Raw genomic sequence first — 18,559 nt, 5'->3', positions numbered from 1 at the left:
TGCAAGTGTTACAGATGATAGCTCTCCAAACATACATCATCCTGAAAGGGTCATCTGTAAAAAAGATGAAGCAGTAGATGGGGAAATAGAGGTGAAATCCTCAATGAGTATCTGAAGTGCAACTTTAGAAGTACTCCTACTGCCTTGAACTGGAATACACAGCAGTTTTAGGCTTAAATTTTAATGTATTCATCTTAAAAACTGAGCACATTTAGAAGTAGCTTCCTGTATTAGATGCAGGTTGTACAATTATGTTTTCCCTACCTCTAACCTTACTGTACTTCATCTCTTTATCATAAAACACCACAACCCAGGACTCTTTCTCCTCCTTCGCGCCACAGCCTTCAGCTCGTTAAGGTTTTCTATGCATCAGACAAAACTCATCCGCAATAAATTTTTTGCTTTTCCAGCTGAAGAAATCCCAGCAGCTACCAGCAGCAGCACTGCTGCCAAGCGAAGTTGGCTGAAAAGAAGCAGGACCTTGATGAGAGCTCACATTGCTAGCTGACAAACTGAAGAAGCACCTGCCTCCAGGCTGCAAACACCATGGTGGTGGGCACCACGAATACGGGTCTGCTGCTGGGGGCTGGATGGACTCCCTGGAAAGGCAGTGTGTGTGCATCTTCCCTTCCACGGTGCCACGCACGCGGTCCTGCAGACCCTCCTCTCCGAGGCATCGAGTCAAGCAGCAGTCTCACAGCAGCACGAAGAATATGCGGTTCAGTTTCAAGCCCTCTGCTTCACAGGAAATGTTTTAACTGCAGCAGGTACTACAGAAAGAATGAGCGCTCATGCCATTTCCTCCAAAGAGGTAATTTACTCCAGCAGGGGGAAATTTTTTGATTCTTTTTCAATAATTTCAGTATTTTTCATTTTCATTAACTGCAGTAGAGAGCACTGATGTTAAAGAGTGGAGCAGGCTTTCAGAGAAAGTACACCTTACACAGCCTGAAGAGCTAGGGTCACTCTCATATGCTGTAAATCAGTGTGACTCCCTGAAGCTCACTGAAGCACAACAACTTGCAGAAGCCAAGATTCTTTTCCTTCGAGTCAATACAGCAGATTATAAATTAGAACACGTAGCATACATCTCATTTTCATCAAGACAAAGAATGAATGAGAGGTAAATTATACCCTCAGCTACATTGCCAGGCTTCCTGTCAACGTTACTGGTGAGAAGAGATATCCATCAGTACTTCTAGCAACGTAAATATTCCTCTTAACTAGACATAATTATTACAAATCTTTGCTCTGTACATCAGCAACTTAAATAAGGCATCAACAACTCAGAGCAAGAGGGAGTATTTGAATTTGCCTGTGCTGCATCAAGCCAACACTGCAACCTACTCTCTGGCTACAGGCATTTCCTCTCCCCAAAGACAGAACTACGAGGAGTTCTTCAGAATTATGAAACATTCGCCAGCTCCACTCTGAGAATGCTACAAATTCTGTGATTAACAGGAGAATCTTGGTATTTATCAAAACAAATCCCTGCAGGAATGTACAGGTCTTCCATGGTTTTCTCCCGAAAAAGGCACCTACTCAGGAAGGAAGAAGAGTCGAGGACGTTCCTGAACACAAAGGATGATGGAAGCATTAGGATTTAAATCCCCTTCTCAGAGCTGCAAACTGAAACTCAGCTCATGAAGAAAGGCAGAAGAGCAGTAACAAGTCTGCCCCAGTTGGTTTCAAACATCCAGGCTATGGTTTAAATAGCATTTTATTTCTGTAGCACATACCTACATTGTTCAAAATTGTTTTTTTGCAGAAGTATGTACTATTTTGGGCACGAACCTCAGTACGTTCCAGAGTTAACTGCAATGAAATTATGTAGGTAATACATTAATTTTTGCAGAAATCCAGGCAGCAAACAGCCTCAAGGGCTCAGCTAATCTTGCATTCCTGACAGGCATCAGCCAAACATGCTCCAGAAATTCACCCAGGAGAGACAATCCACAGCCTCACCCTGTATCCTTTCAAGCCTTTGCTGTTAGGAGCCCAATGCTTGATGTGCAAAAGCTGAATCTCCCTCATTAAAAGGTATGTCTAGCATTTCTTGCCCTGTTTGCTACAACCATGAAGAACCATTTATCTTCCTTTCTCTTTGCAACTGTTTTTACAGCTAGCTACGACAGCAAGGCAAGGTGGTGGTGGTTATTTCAACCTTCAAAGGGGCTTATTTTGGGCATCTACTGACAGTGGAACAGAAAGCAGAGCAGAAAACACAAAGTGGCAAATCTTATCTCGTCTTTCAGGTGGTTATTTCTTACCTCTCCCCTCCCAGAAGAAAAAAGGACAGGGCTCAGCAAATCGAAAAACATCTCTGTTAGTAAGAGCACTTGCTATCACTGCTAGAATTCAAGAAAGAAAGAGAAAAAAAAAAGACAGCGAGTGTTTATTCAGTTCAGCCACTTTCCCCAACTTTACCCTAAAACACAGAAGGGCCCCCTGGACTTCTGGTGGATCACTAAACCAAACTATTTCAGCCCAGGACCTGGAAAGGTTTCCAGAACAACACTCTATTTGTCAGCATTTGTAAGATGGTGTAGCTTTTGCTCCAGCTCTGCAGGGCTCCACGTCTCAGCACAGTAGCAGTGGTTTCTGAAGAGGCTGTTCGCAGCAGCTGGGGAAGAAAAGACAGGTCCAGAGTAGCCAAAAATGGAAGTCAGCTTGTTCAGATCAGTTCAATAAAAATACACAGGCACACAATGGCAAGGATGTTCTGCGCAGAAGGTGTTGCTGCTGCTGCATACTTGAAGGCTGGGAGGAGGAAGTGCAACTGCCTGTAGATGGACGGAGCACAAACAAACAAGGAATCTAGCAACGCCATGGAGTAAACCAGAGCTTCAAAGCTGTTGTGCAAGCCAACTGAAACAGCCTCTGCTTTCCAAACAATGAATCAGTGGGACTTAAAGGGCATATGAGCACCAAGACAACTCAGGCCAAGTCACCCTAACACAATCAAAACAGTTTTATTTTGGTCAGAATTGGGAAGGTTATTTCCTCCTCCCCTCCTGCTCTTCCAGAGCATGCTCATGATGTGACACAGGCCAAAACACAAGCTAAGCTTACCGCCTCTCTGCCATGTAGGGGCCTTTTCGCTCACCCCTGCAGTTGTCCTTGGTCCTGCGAGCAGGCTGTTTTGCTCAGCAGGACTGCCTTTGTGTTCACTGAAGAGATCCATTGATAATTAGAAGACAATAGCCTTGAGGAAATGCCCAGAGGCTAAGCACTCACAGATTGGAGAAAAATACATTTTTTTAAATCTCTCTTTTTTTAAAATGAATATAAAACACATTGTTATCAGGTAGATTATACAAACAGCAGCACTCAAGCTAATGGATGAGAGGGTCTTTTCATCAGTAACTTGAAAGCACTGTTCTCTTTTCACAGGAAGCTTGCAGGACTAAATTTTACATTTGCTACACAGCTTTGAGCTCCTTTTCCATTGTAACAGCTTGCCAACACAGACACATTTAGCTTTTGTGTTTAGGACTGTGACCACAGGGCAGTCTGAATACTGGGACTATTCACTGAGAGGAATGCTGGATGCAGCCATGCTCCTTGCCAGCTTGTTTCCCAATTCAGCAGAAACATGCGAAGACCTGTGTGCAATATTGGTGTGCTCTCTCAGGCAAGGCATAACCTAGGATAAGTTTAGCAGTCTGTTGCGCAATGCTTGCTAAATGTCACCAGAGAAGCTGTCACCAGAAGCTGTGGCCGGCCCAGGACGCCTCACACAATGGCAGGGCATGGATGGAAAAATCTCTGAAAGCTTTAAGAAGTCAGGCGTTAAAACACCTTCCTCTCTCACTGCAGTGAGACAACGCCGGCCCCCGTTCGTCTTACAGTTCAGTTCGACCACGTTGTGGATTCCATTTCTCTGCAAATCCACTGAGATTCGGAAACCTGTTGAGATTTTCTCATCATTTACTGAGCATCTTATTGATCAGTCATACATGCCAGGTCCTTTCTGGGACTCTTGTCTTACTCACTAACCATCCATGCTTATCCCTGCTTTAAAAAGAGCTACAAGGATACGCTCCATCTGACCAAAACACAGTTTCCCCCTGCACAGTGGGGATAGTGTGGTATTTTACGCTTCCAAAACTGCCTGCATGACAGCAAGCTCTATATATAGGTACAGATACCCAAAAGAAATGTTTTCAAAACATTTGAGCTCTGTAATTTCAAGGCAGCGCACTTGAATCCCTATTCATTTGTATTTCAGATGTTGCTGTTCGGAAATAACATAGAAACCAGTCAAGTGAAAACAAGACAAGCCACTGAATAACGAGGCAGAGTCAAATGAATTCAGTGATATACTTGGACTGTCAATCATGAAAGCACTGATTTGGTTACGTAGGCCTGATTGACTTGTGGCAACCTTACAGAGCCCCTGTACTGCACCAAGGACCCCTCTCTTTCTCTCATCAGCAGGCTGCGAATAGTCCAGGGTCAACAACAAGCCTCATTTTGTTTCTCCACCCTCTCCGGCACGGTAAGCCCTGAACTGACAAATGAACAGGTCCTCACCTGTCAGAAAAGCACCCTCACCATCCTCCATCCCCTGGCTTCACCCAGAGCAAGCTCCCCAAACCCTGCTGTGCAGGCAAAGCCAGAGCACCTGCAGCTGCAGAGGCAACGAAGCCACCCACGCTCGGCGTTTTGCTCCACCAGGGTTTTGCACTTCGGGAGCAAGAAACAGTGGCACAAGCAGGCTGTACCACCATGGTAAAAGTGCCATTTCTACCTGGTCAAGAGGCTGTCCCCAGGTCATACCCACATCCAGCAGAAGTCCTAGGCACCCTACATATAACAAGAAGAAAGTCTTCACGGTGAGGTCCTCTCCTTCCTTGCTGTAAGATATGTCCAGTAACAATACAGTCTGGCTGAGTACAGGCCTCAATGAACAAAAAAAGGTAAGTTTTGCATATACTTTACTTTCTCCCTCTCAACAGAAAGCTGGGTCAGACTTCTCACCTCTGAAATAATTTGGGCACAGGATTTCAAAGGCACGTGGTTTCTGCTTAGAACAAGTCCCTGGCATTACGAGATTTTTTTCTTCCTTCGACAGATGGCTAGTGCTTAACTCACATTTACACCCAGAATGCATCAACACCTTCCTTTTCCTTCAGTTTTAGCCCACAGACAGGACCACGGTGTCTTGGGACAAGATGCTGGCTCACTGCTGGAAAACAAGAAATTTCCAAGAGGGCAATTTTCCAAGAAGTTTTCCAGCACTGGGAGAGAACTTGGCAAATTACCTCTCGACAGTTTCCCCAGAAGATTCTCAGAGGAAGAGGCATCCTGTTCACAACGTGGAGTTGTAAAGGGAGCCTGGAGGGATGCAGTTCTTCCCCTTCCGTCCAGTGAATTAATTTTTCCACTGAAGTGTCTCTTGCATGGGAACTGACACCCGCGATGCCACACCAACAGGCCTCTGGGATGGCTGTAACTCCCGGCCCAACAAAGAGGAACCACAGCCTCCCATTCTCAGGCTCTGAACCACGGACATCTGCCTGTCTGAGGGACAACAATTAAGCACTCCAGTAGCTTCCATACAGGCTAGAGGATACAGGCTGCCCATATAAACCAGATGCCAGCCCATGCAATGGAGCCCTGGCTTTTTGCCACCTCTTCCAGATTGCAGCCTTTGTGGAGCTAGAAAGAGTCAATCCACTTCGGGGTCTGACCAAAGAACAAGCACACTGCACCTGCAGCAAAATAATACCATTCCTTCCACTCATCATAGTGTTATAATAAAGAACCACAACCCTCCATGCTACCAACAAGATACATCCAACCAATTCAACCTAGATTCTTTGTCGTTGAAACGGAGTATGTAGCTTCTCCGAGAACTGCTGGAATAACTTTTTCCAAAAATGGCACGGCTTTCCCCTCTTTGCCTTCGCAAGGTAAATACATTTTAGAGTTCAAATAAACCTGCAAAGGCCTTGAGCCCAGTGCAGTGGTGTGAACACCACACTCAACACCTAGAGCACATCCTGGTCCTACGGATCAGCATCTGTCAGAACACCCCCGAGGTCCTGTACCTGCAGGGAAGGAAGGGGTGTACCTCCTCATGCTCCTGGAAGGCAGAGCAGGGATCTTTTGGTGACAGCCAACTCAGAATTTCAGCAAGATGCCATAGGGATAAGAAGAAAATCACAGATCACCTGCCATTACGGACAACCCCCTTGAAAAGTACTTAAATAACACTCTTTTCCCTGGCTTTGTCTAAAGCTGAAGCCTCTTTTGTCCTCTAGTGTAGACTGCCCACGCCATCAACTGAACTGTGGATTAAAAAAACAAGGGCTACAGCAGAGAAATGCCAGCTCTGTAAGCAAAGAGGGAAGGCAGGGGCAGAGAAACGTGTAGCAGATAAAAAAGGAGAGCTCAGAGGGAGACTCAGCCAGTCCGAAGGAGGATGTGCACACCAGTGTCATGAATACTAAAGACATGGTACTTAACACCCTGCAGCAGTTGTCTGCAACAGCTTCTCCAACTTACTGCTTTCAAATCCAGGCTTTACAAAGAGAAACTTTGTCAATTGTTTACCATCCTTCTCCAGCTGACTTGGGGTTACTGGGCAAAACAAAGAGCTATAGCTGGCAGTATTCAGAACAAAACAGCACAACGCCAACCACAAGGTGGTCCCACCCCAGCCCTTGGTTTTAAGGAAACTCCACTAGAACTATTTGACATTCACTCTAAGCATCCTCACAACCAAATCTTCATCGTGCCTGGGCAACTGAGCTAAATATTGTAAGTTTGCAGCCCTCAAATACCATGCACAGTTCCCTGCATCGCTCCTGCGGGTTGCCTGCCCAGCACAGCGTGCACAACTTCACACACAGCAGTGTCAATGTCACACATCAGTAAGTAGCTTCTGAAAACCCAGGTAAACAACACAGAGGTCTCCTACAAAGAAAAAACAGCCCTGTTAACACTTCTGCAAGTTTAGACACACACACCAAAACATCTCCTCACACAAAGGAGAAACAACAAAATCACATCTTCGGGTTTTAAAAAGAAGAATTTGAGTTAAATCAGCAGGGTAAACTGTAACAGAATTTAAGGCACAGTAGGACTTCACATGCCATGACGGTATTTTGTCAGAAAACGATGGTGTTGAAATAATTGCCTGGAATCCCTCACAAAACACCAAGATTTGGTGATGCTTTGAATGTTACAGTATGGGGAAAGGTCTTAATGCAGTCCTGAGACCACAGAGTGCATTGCTGGGGGTACAGAGGTACAGTGCATGCGTATCGCACGCACACAGAGACCAAATCAATTTGCTCAGTGCCCTGGAGGAAAGAAAGCAAAATTTCCCTCCAAAACACACCTAAGTCTTCAAATGCATTAAGGAAAGAACAGCAGCATTTCATATAAAACAAAGTTTCTCCACTCAGTGACACAACCAGCATGCCAGAGGGCTGGATTCCCTAGTAGGTGCAGCTCCTTTCACTGCCCCTTTCAGAAAGTGAATACAGAACATGAAAATGCAGTAAAAAAAAAATAAAATAAAATTGAAGAGACTAGAATAAAACACAGTTATTCTTAACTACAATAGCACCCACCTACCTTCACTGAAGTTATAATTTTAAAAGAAACACCACGTACAGCTTAAATGTCGGCCAAATTATTAGTATTTTTTAACCCAAGGTAAGTGCTCTTGCTCTTTTAACACGGGTAATTTCAACATTATTTAGCACATCTCAACACTTCACATCACCATGAAACACAACAAAACAAGGGAGGAAAGAAAAAGAGCAGTTGCCATGGTAACCCCTACCTCTCATTCCTGTAGTGCTCTGTTTCCAAAGTGCAGCGCAGACAGAAGTGTACAAAACTACAGGACTCGAGTGAAAAACTGAGCTAGAAACACAAATTTAAAAATAAATAAATCCAAAGAAACAAGTTCCTGGGCCAGCTGGATAAGTACACTCAATGCTTTCTTTAGCTTGTTTGTTACAAGGGTATTGACATGATCCGGAAACTAAAGGTAAATGATTCATACAAGGCAGACCAGAGGAAAAAATAAAACACTGTTTAAGGAAAGGCTCCCAAACTGAACTTGTTAATCTTTGTGCTACTTTTTGGAATCACCGTTCCTATCTTACTACAAATTTCAAATATTTTAAAAAGATTCCTGTCAAGAAAGAGTGGTGATTTCAATTCTACCACACTGGCTTGAGTCAATGATGAGACTCAGGCCTATACTTATCTTGAATTTAAGGAACGGTCTCTCCTTCACATGAATAAGTTCATATATAATTCATAGAAGCTGAACATTAACATCTAACTGGAGAACAGAAGCCTGCAATGTCAAAATGTTATATACAACACCTACAACTACACCAGATCTTTCAACAAGCAATAGCTCAGTTCTTGAACCAATAAAATTCATAGTCTACCCCTGAAGTACTGAATTAGTGTGATATATCTCCATTATCCTTCCAGACTCAGGGGAAGGAAGAGGAGGAGAACTTACTTTTAAAATAATCTACTTGCTCCTACTGAAGAATAATGCTTGAATGAAAAATACAGTGGTTTCAAGAAACCTCAAGGCACTTGCCAAAAAAGGAGCTATTCTGGATAGAAGAAAATATAGGAGGGATAGAATAAAGGAGGTCTGAACCAGCATAGACATGAGGATACTTAACTGTCTTGAAGAGCATTTTTAACATTACAGTATTTTTACTTGCTACTTCAGCCTATTTCTGACCAAGGATTTGGCTGGGGAGGTCTGATGGACACAGCTTCTACTGGGAAAATGAGGCAGTGGTTAACTTCATTATCATTAAAAGAGAAACTACAGTTAAAGCAGTCAATGGCACAGAAACCAAAGCAAGAATTGCTTCACTTGGTATTGTTCACACAGGAAAGCCATCTTCACACAAGAGAAAAAAAACAACAACAAAAGGAAACCATAAGAGGAGTAGATGCTGTGTTTCAATTCAAAAGCTCTTTTCTCAAAACTTACAGCTCTTAGGATTTATATTACAATGAAAGCCTGTCTCCTCCCTGCAATGGGACAAACAGCATATTCCCTCCCTGTGCCTCCCACAGGGTATCCAATATTTCACTTTTCTGGAAAGTTGTGCCTCTCTTCCTCCACTAACTTTGGGTCATACACTTGGTTTCTCAGTCAGCATCTGCTATTGGCACAGTTAAGTCCCCACAATCCAGGTGTCAAACGTAACTGTGAGTGCCATTTCCTCAAGCTGTAACTCCATCCCCTTCTATGATAAAGTGTTGTAATTACTTTCTGAAGGGCTGTTGTTGACACCAATGACAGATCCCCGGGAGTGGGTGGAGATGTGCTGCACACAACTCATGCACTCAGGCCAGCAACAATGATCCCAGTATGGTACTACAGCACCAGTACATGCAATGGCCTCTGTTGCCTCCCAGAATTTCTGCATCAGCTTGCAGAAGCATCTAGAGAGCATTAAATTCCCTAGATATTTGTGAATATCCATGAAATCTGAAATCCCCCGTTCTTTTCATCCATATCAACACTGTTTTCAGAAGTGGATAACATGAACAAGCTGTTTTTCTTAGGTCGTGCTACTCAACTCACACCTTTGCTTCACATTTAAAGGCTATTTTTGTAGCAGATACAGTCCAGGAATGCTAACTCTAAGCACTTTCCCCTGCAAATTTGTGTTTGTAATGATTTACACTTTGGCATCTTAAGTAAGCTCTGAAGAAAATCTTTCATCTCACAAGAGGTATTTTCAATCCTGAAAGAAAGACCAAGTGTCTCAGAGAGGACTAGAATCAGAGACATAAAATGGTTTGGGTTGGAAGGGACCTTAAAGACCGTCCAGTTCCAGTCCCCCTGCCACAGGCAGGCATACCACCCACTAGATCAGGTTGCCCAGGGCCTCATCCAACCTGGTCAGGGACACCTCCAGGGATGGGGCAGTCTCTAGGCAACCTGGTCCACTCCCTCACCACCCTGTTAAATATTTTCTTCCTAATACCTAATCTAAACCTACTACCTCTCAGTTTAAAGCCATCACTCCTTGCCCTATCACTGTACCCCGTGACACAGAGTCCCCCTCCAGCTTTCCTGTAGGCCCCTTTAGGCACTGGCAGGCCACTGCAGGGCCTCCCCAGAGCCTTCTCCAGGCTGAACAACCCCAGCTCCCTCAGCCTGTCTTCACAGGAGAGGTGCTCCAGCCCTCTGATCATTCCCATGGCCCTCCTCTGGACTCGTTCTAACACTTCCATGCCCTTTTTGTGCTGGGGGCCCCAGCGCCGAGCACAGCACTCCAGGCAGGGTCTCAGGAGAGCAGAGCAGAGGGGGAGAATCCCCTCCCTCACCCTGCTGGCCATGCTGCTTTTGGTGCACCCCAGGATGTGGTTGGCTTTCTGGGCTGCAAGCACGAGTTGTGGGCTTGTGTCTAGCTTCTCATCAACCAGCACCCCCAACTCCTTCTCTTCAAGGCTCTCAGTCATTCTCCGCCCAGCCTGTATTTGTGTTTGGGATTGCCCTGGCCCAGATGCAGGACCTTGAACATCACCTTGTTGAACCTCATGATGTTCACACAGGCCCACCTCTCAGGCCTGTCCAGGTCCCCCTGGATGGCATCCCTTCCCTCCTGTGTGTCAACTGCACCACACAGCTTGGTGCCATCAGCAAACCTGCTGAGGGTGCACTCGATCCCATCGAGCCTTTCCATTCTATACCCAGACACTTCCCACATGCGCTCTTCATACGTGGAGGAATCTTAGCAATTTCCTTGTATTCTTCTGTCTTCTTCTGAAGCTCCCAAAAGATTTCAGCACTGAGGAAGTATTCTCCTTCAAAACACTTCAGGGACTGGTTAGTAGAGCACTTCCATACTCACTGCTTAACAGAGCGTACCAGTTCTTATCTCCACATGCTACGGAGAAAGTACTGCAGAAAAAGGACAGTGTCATTTCCTGAATTACATCATGACAAGCCAAGGCATTCAAACATGACACATTCTGCCAAGTCAATAATGCAAAGAGGAACAGAGATTGTTTTGCTACCTAATCTCACACAAACTGGAAGTCCTATTTCCTTACCAGTGTAATCCAATACAACCCTGCAGAACAACATACTCCTCCTACTTTAACACCAGAAGCTCAAATCATTCAGTTTCTCCTAAGCACCTGCATTTAGCAAAGTATTCAGAATGCCTCCAGCAATCTTCTGTATGTGAAACCTCCAGGGACTGATTAAGCTGGCCAACTCAAGTCAATTTTATTTTTATCATTTTGAGTTGCTTCACATCTTAAACTACCTTGTTTTTACAAAGCAAGTGGCATGAACTTTATATCATACGTGTGGTATTTAAAAAGCCACCAAGCAGGTAAACAGTATCAGCATACTGTACAATCCTAATCCTGCTTTCCACATACATCATTCAGACTAAATCGTTTAAATAGGAAAAAAAAAAAAAGAAACAAAGACATACAGAAAAATACAAACATGCTCTTTTATATCTATATTCACATATACATGGAAATATGCATACATGAAGATGTATATATGCAAATACATGCATTCTTTCAGATTCAAGAGAATAAAAATATTTAAATTAACATAAGAAGTGAAATTAGGGGTCAATTCTACTCTAGTGAGTACCAGACTTGATGGGACTTCCACAAGTGAGGCGTCAGTGGGCAACAATACAATTTAAAGGGAAGAATATTGTATGCACACCTAGAAAAAAAAAGAAAAAGAAAAAAGAAGTATGCTTCCAGCAAATTCCCTATCACAAAGTGATAATGCAAAGATTAGTTTTTGCTCTTTGTTTGGGTGTGTTTCCTCACAGCCCTCTCTCACAACTTAAAGGCACCATCAAGCAAAAAAGACTGGAAAAATAAAAGAGAGAGAAAAGAACAAGAAGTGATCAAAAGACATCATTTTGTCGTTTAGTAGGGCTCTATGCTAGACACACATCCTGTTCTTTCCACACACTGCAGCTGAGTCAAAGTAAATACATGAAGGTAACTTACTCATCTGGTTTCGATAGGCGTTGCAAAAGCAGTTTCTCCAAAGGGCTTTACCCAAGCAGGCAAGGACTTTGAGCCAGCTCAGGATGGACCTTATGGGCAACAAGTGGCCCAGAAAAATGACAATTTGAAGTGATGAAATGCAGCATTAAAAACAACTCTGGGAGACAAGCAATATGACCAAAATGCAGAAGTCATCTAGGGACAACATGAGTCAAATATAAGTCAGGAAAATGCTGCCACCTGAGAAAAAAGCTCCAAAGGCAGAAAGAGAATCAGATTTCTGAAAGGACAGTAAGCAGGAAAAAAAAAAAAAAAAAAAAAAAAAACCACTGTAGATAAGTTCTAAAGTGTATATAATAAAAGAGGAGAAAACAGACAAGCTGGGAGGAGCTTCCCCCAAAAGAGCTCACTGAAAATGATGCAGGAAAATTCCTTATCCTTGGACTTGGAAATCAGAACAAGATAGAGGGAAGAAGGAAAAAAGGCAACACTAGAAACATCTGCTACAAGCTTCCAAGAAGAGAATGAAAGCTAAAACCACTGCATGTCATCTTGTACTGGACAATAAGCAGGAGACCCTATCTCCAGATCAGCATCTGTGCTTGGGCTACTCAATGCCCATTACACATAACATGTCCCTTGTTGCAAGGAAACTGCCAGTGCAACGTGGTTGCTTAGTGGGATTATTTCATGTAGGAAACCCCAGGATACTATGCCTAGTGCTACCACAGGTTATTTTAGGAAAACATTGACATAAAAGCAAAATCACTACTTAAAAAAAAAAAAGTGCTGATGACTAAACCCACAGGAGCACAGAGTAATCACACAGAGCGATGTGCGTCACTGGGAGAGATGTGCTACATGCCACTTTAATACAAACTCCTACGTCTAGAAACAGGGAATGCACACCACCAACACGGGAGAGAGGAAAGGGGATACCACAGTGCACTGACTCCCAGAAAGGAACCGGACCTGAGCCGAGGGGCATGCACACAAATATCTTGGAAAGCAGGAGCAGAAGAGCATCTTTGTAGCCACGAAGTACTGACCTCACCTCTGCCTGAAACAGTCTATCCAGCTTCTTTAAGAAAATGCTGTTAAGGGACTCAAGTACAGCGCTTGGAAAACGCTTTACAGGGAAAGCCTTAGAGTTCAATGTGCTTTGTTTATCAGAAAAAAATAACTAGTCAGGCATTCATCTCCCACATAACTGCAAGAATGAATAGAAGGCTTTTAGACCCTTTACACAGTACAGCAAGAACTATGGTCCGTGGGAAACTCATCAGAGGAAGACTGAAAAAATTTCTTGCAAGAGGAACGGAACCAGAGGGTATAAGCCTAGAAAGTGGCTGAGGAATACCTGAACATTTTAAAAATAAGTAATACTAAATGAAAGATTGCCTGGAAAGAAAACCTGCAGAGAACAAGCTGCAGCCCTCAGCTACTCCACAACGTGATGGATTGATGAGCACCTTCTTTATTGCTTTTGTCATTTATCACCAAGTCAGACCGAGGCAGTGACAGAGATGATATATAAACGTGCTGTGGGAAGCCTGGTATTGGATTACTGGCTTTAACACTTTCTGCAGCAAGTCATTTCCTACCTAATTTAGTTCCTGGACTCAAATGTGGGTCTACTCCATCAACACAAAATATAGCTTCTGGCTACACGAGCTGTGCTCATCCTTGCAAAGTTCCCTATACGTTCCTTCGCATCACTGATGGTGACAATGACATTTTTTCTCTGAAGCACTGTCAGAGGGAGAAGGTGAAAAGAGAAGAAATTCTCTTTAGTGCAAAATGGTTTATCCTCAAAATGCAGACTGGTAAATAAATGGCATCTTTCTGTCTGTCAGTCAATGTTCCCAGCTTTTTTCCCAACATGTGTTTTAACTTGACCAGAGCTGAGCTAAGTTTCTGTCTCAGGGTTTCTTTTGGAGCTTTATTTTTGTTTGTTTGTTTTGGGGGTTTTGTCCTATTTTTATTTTTTGACATTGTTTGTGTTTGTTCCTCAGATGGACTTGGAGCTACATGGCTCAATGTAAGCTTTAAATGCAGCAGTCACATCTACACAGCAACACTTCAACCACAAACTCACATCACACCTCGACATCAAACACCTATTGTCGCACTGAAAGGCCTCACCACTGACATGGAACATACAGGAGAACAAAGAAAGCTAGTACTGAAAATTAAAACTGATTGTGGGATAGAAGCGAGATTTTACTGTGGTTTTACCTCCTTGCAGCTTTTATTTTTAGTTTAAAATGCAACAAAGCAAGCCAAGCTCACTGGAAGACAGAATAATTTGTTTTTCTTTTGAACTGCAAGCATTAAGACCTTCTGGGGAATCTCATAGATCATTCACTTCCCTCAAAACTAAGCTGAACCAAACCAGCAGGGTCAAGGATGTTCCAGCTGCCTGACCCAAGCACAGAACTAACCAGAAAGGATGAGAGTTCAAGGGGATCGCTCCTCTTCCCTGTGCTCCCTGCTGCTATTTCCACATCTCTGAAGAGAGAAACTGCCTATGGGTCCAGCTCCCAGATTTAAACTAAACCAGGATCACATGTGCATCTCCAGATCACTGCAGAGATGCTGTCTGAACACCTCCATGTTCTCCTGCACCAGCAAGACACAACATGGCTTGCCCATGTCTAGGACATGCATATCTGAATCACAGCAGCTTCGCCTAAAATAAAAATCCTTTATGGCTATGTTTTTTAAGGGAGGGGCTTACAACAAACTTAACTCCAGTTCACCATTTGCATTGCATTCTGAAAAAGTTGAAGTGCTGTCAGACAGCAGCGGAACCAGCTTAGGAGAAACAGGAATTTCTGTGCCTTGGAGTAAGTTTGGAGGTTCTGCTTAGAATACAAAGCCTTAAAACATAAGCAACAAAACAGAAAACAAGGACGATATTTCCCTAAGTATTACTTCACTTAATGCCTTCACATCCAGACAAGCACCTTATGTGCTTGAATTACATTTTCCTAGCAGAAGGGGTTCAAAAAAATACAAAAAAGACCCTAATCATGTCTTCCAATAAATGCTCCAGTAAAAGATATAAAAATAACCTAAAAATGACTGAATAATTCTGTTTAATTTGCCAACCAACTTGCTTATTACTTAAATCCCAAATGTTTTACCTTTGGCTAAAATAAATCAACTTAATTTCACATTAGAAGGATTTATAGCACTAGAAGAATGTGTAGCCTCCAGAACATACGGGTCATAGAATCATCCATAATTCTTCCTACACGTTTTTTTTTTTTTTTAATCTGATATATAAAAATAAAAAAGGAAAAGCATTGTGAAAAGAGTGTATTTATTGGTAGATAGATATAAATCCAAAACTTCAAATTCAGTATTTGCTAAAAAAAACAAAACACAATTTTCTGAGTGTATGAAATTAATTCCACTACCCATAACAACTCAGCTGTCTTTGTTTCATATGTAGACTTTACGTACTGAATAGATTTATATATTGAACTTACAGGATGCACACATACACGTACAGAAAACCAGCCACTTACACGCTTCTTCCCTGAGAAGCCTGAGGAAATTCAAAACCCACTCAAAATTGAAATGACCAGGCTTTGGAAAGCAAGACGAATACAAGAGAGTCATTGTTCTTGTTGCAATCGAAACATCACTTATTCTTTCACATACACATACTTATCAAAGGAAGTGACAGCTACAGTGTAAAGTGGCAAGAAAAATAACGAGTCATTTAGAAAGGGCTTATGGAAAACAAATGTGAAGAAAAAAAAAGGGCAAACATCTGCAAGCCTGTTTGACTGAGATTAAACTAAGTACGTGCACAAAAACATAAGACAGTAACATCTTCAGACACAACTTAGTCTGCATGGTAAGACTACCAGCTTCCATCTAAAACATCACTTACAAAAATACCTATGCCGCTCCAGCAGGACAGCTGCAGTTCTCCCCAGATTTGTCTCCCTTCCTGTGCAAAGTTCTGGCGACACAGTGCTACAGGCCCTGCACTGGAGAGGTGTGCTTCACCTTAAAACAGAGGGGTTAGATGCAGGATGCTCTGTGCCTTATGTGAAGAGCATCGGAGCATCTCTCCTATGTATTTTTCAGAGTCTGCATGAAGAAAAGGAAAGAAGCACTCATCTTGGCCCACACAGCCAGAAATGTGCTAAGCATTCATTATACTTTCCTGTATTTTTGTAAACAGCCACATAACCCATGTGGGCATGTGTCAGTCCATGCTGAGCAGTTTGGTAAGCTTACCAAAGAACTCCATAGACCAGAAAATACACATACGCAAGATGTCATTTTCACAGGGCCGAAAGCATGACTGCAATTAAAATTCAAATCCAGGCCATTTAGGCCACACAACTGCTCAAAGCAATGACTGGCAAGCTCTCTGCCCCCAGCCCCTTTACTTTGGAGGAGTCTTATCTGCAGCTTGCTCAATTCTCTTCAAAGTCCAGAAACTTTCAGTTTGGTCCAGACCGGTTTTATCAAGACACAAGGAGCATCAGGTGACTGAGCACCTGAAAACAGAGGATTTGTAGGAGAAGCTGTTGCAAATCCAGAAAGCCAGAAAAAGGCCATGGAGTAGCTACATTTTGAAGCCTGCATGCCGTTCATCGAAAGGAGCCCAGCTAAGTAAGAGATCAGCTCAGCTGCAATTACACCTGTAATCCCAGCCTCTCTGGGGAGGAGGAGATAGCTATTACCCACCAAGTTTTTCAGTCTGCTGCAAACATTGCCTTCGCTAAAAGCAGGGTGGGTTATTTTCGATTTTTTGATCAACGTGGCACCCTTTTATTACTTGCTAAAGAACAATGATCAAATTCCACTAGTTAGAGCGAATGTGGCAGGGAGGTAATTATTAAACAGGATTCACTTCAAATACTGCTGGAGAAAGCGCTTTAGCGTCCATGAAATAACCCAGAAAGAGCGAGCTGCCTGAGGAGGCACCGCGACCTGTCAAAAGCAGCCCCAGCCAGCAGATAACACACCAGGTACTGGTGAAACCCATCGTTTAGCAGCGAGTTACCAGGAAAGAGAAACACAGCGAGGAGCGCAGCCGGTTGAAAACAGCAGGAATAAAGCAAAACAAGAATAAGAAAACACATATTTTTTTTTGACATAAGGACACACGTGCGCCCCGTGATATCGCACCCTGTGCTATGTGGAGATGCGCATACCCGGTGATGTTATAGGTATTTCCCTAACATTTATCTCTCTCCCCGGGTGTTTTTCTCTCCCTGGCCACCTCTCGCTCACCCTCGTTTAGGCTGGAGCCTTCAGACCGGGGATTTTTTGCAGGCACCACCGGAGCCGAGGTGGCTGGGCAGCACCTCCCCAGGGCACAAACCCCTCGGAGGAGCCACCCTGGAGGGCAAAAGCGCTCCGGACAGCCTCCCGAACTAGGCAAACACCCCGGCTTCCAGCCGGAGGAAGCAGAAGGGTATTTTTAAGGCTGTATTTTGCGAAAAAAAGCGGGCCGGGCTGCGATAACGCCGCTGCTGCGGGACACCGGGAGGTGCCCGCGGGGGTGCCGGGTGCCTCTCAGCAGCGCACTCCCGGGACGGGGCAGCGCTGAAACCGCTCCGAGCACCCCCAAAATCCTCCCCCACATCCCCTTTACCCACCCACACCCCCCAACCACAGCCCCAGCCCCTTACCCTCGCACTGGTAGCCGGCCAGCCCCCAGATGAAGTCGGTGCAGTAGTGGCAGAAGGTGGGCTTGGTCAGGGTCACCCTGCGGAAGCCGTGACCCGGCGGCACGGCGGACGGCGCCCAGCCGCGGCACCGCCCGCCCAGCACCGGGCTGGAGCCCGGGCTGCCGCCACCACCGCGCACCGAGCGGCTCCCGTCCGCCATGCCCCGGCTCCTCCAACCCGGCACCGGCCGCCGACCGCCCTCGCTTCCGCCCCAAGCGGCGGCGGCGGTGTCGGTGTCGGTGTCGGCATGGGGCGGGCGGAGGCGGCGCCCCGCTGAGGGGCCTCTCCCTCCGGCGCCGCGCCGCCGCCTGCCGGCCGCCAGCCGCTGTGGGCCTACCCTTGGGGCAAAGCCAGCCCCTGGTTTGTCAGAATCACCTTTGTTTGAAAATAAAAATCCTTCACCGCCCCCTCAAAAAAAAAAAAAAAAAAAAAAAAAAAAACACAACACGTTGAGAAACTGCAGCAGAGAGGCGGAGGAGCCCTGCCCGCGGGGAGGCCTCGCTGTGTGGCATGGAGCAGAGAGATGCTCATTAAAAAGAGTTCCAGCGTCTCGCTGCCCCATGGAGCAGGACGAGTGCTGTGACCCGCACCCAGCACCGCTTGGAGAGGAGCAGCATTTCTGGTGGTGCGTTTGGGTGGAAGGGAAGGCTTGCCCTGAGTTGTCCTGCCTTCGACTCTCAAGAACTCTGCCTTTATGAGGAAAAAAAATTAGTGCCTAGTGATCTCTTTAGCACTTAATCCTTTATAACACGTTTCTGTTGTCCACTTCATCTTCTTAGTACTTCTTATTCCAGTTTTGAAAACTGCACTCCAGGATGTTTCCATCCCACCAGTCGTCCCTGCCTCAG

General features: G+C 44.6%; 1 protein-coding gene across 3 annotated transcripts in view; it reads right to left on the bottom strand.

Annotated features, from left to right (window-relative positions):
• The window catches only part of DGKQ (diacylglycerol kinase theta), a 90,523-nt gene extending 72,540 nt beyond the window's left edge, over positions 1 to 17,983 (bottom strand). Inside the window, exon 1 of one of the 3 annotated variants that reach the window (XM_038170191.2) lies at positions 17,673 to 17,983. In XM_038170191.2, coding sequence (XP_038026119.1) covers positions 17,673 to 17,871 — 199 coding nt within the window. In that variant the 5' untranslated portion in view covers positions 17,872 to 17,983. Of the gene's footprint in view, positions 1 to 7,801; positions 7,824 to 17,672 lie in introns of those variants that run through there. The other 2 variants (XM_027446168.3, XM_038170192.1) reach the window with 2 other exon arrangements.
• Positions 17,984 to 18,559: the final 576 nt, after the last annotated feature.

Source organism: Anas platyrhynchos, chromosome Z, assembly GCF_047663525.1.
Source record: "Anas platyrhynchos isolate ZD024472 breed Pekin duck chromosome Z, IASCAAS_PekinDuck_T2T, whole genome shotgun sequence".
Classification (NCBI taxonomy): Eukaryota; Metazoa; Chordata; class Aves; order Anseriformes; family Anatidae; genus Anas; species Anas platyrhynchos.
This window is presented reverse-complemented; position numbering and strand designations above follow the sequence as displayed.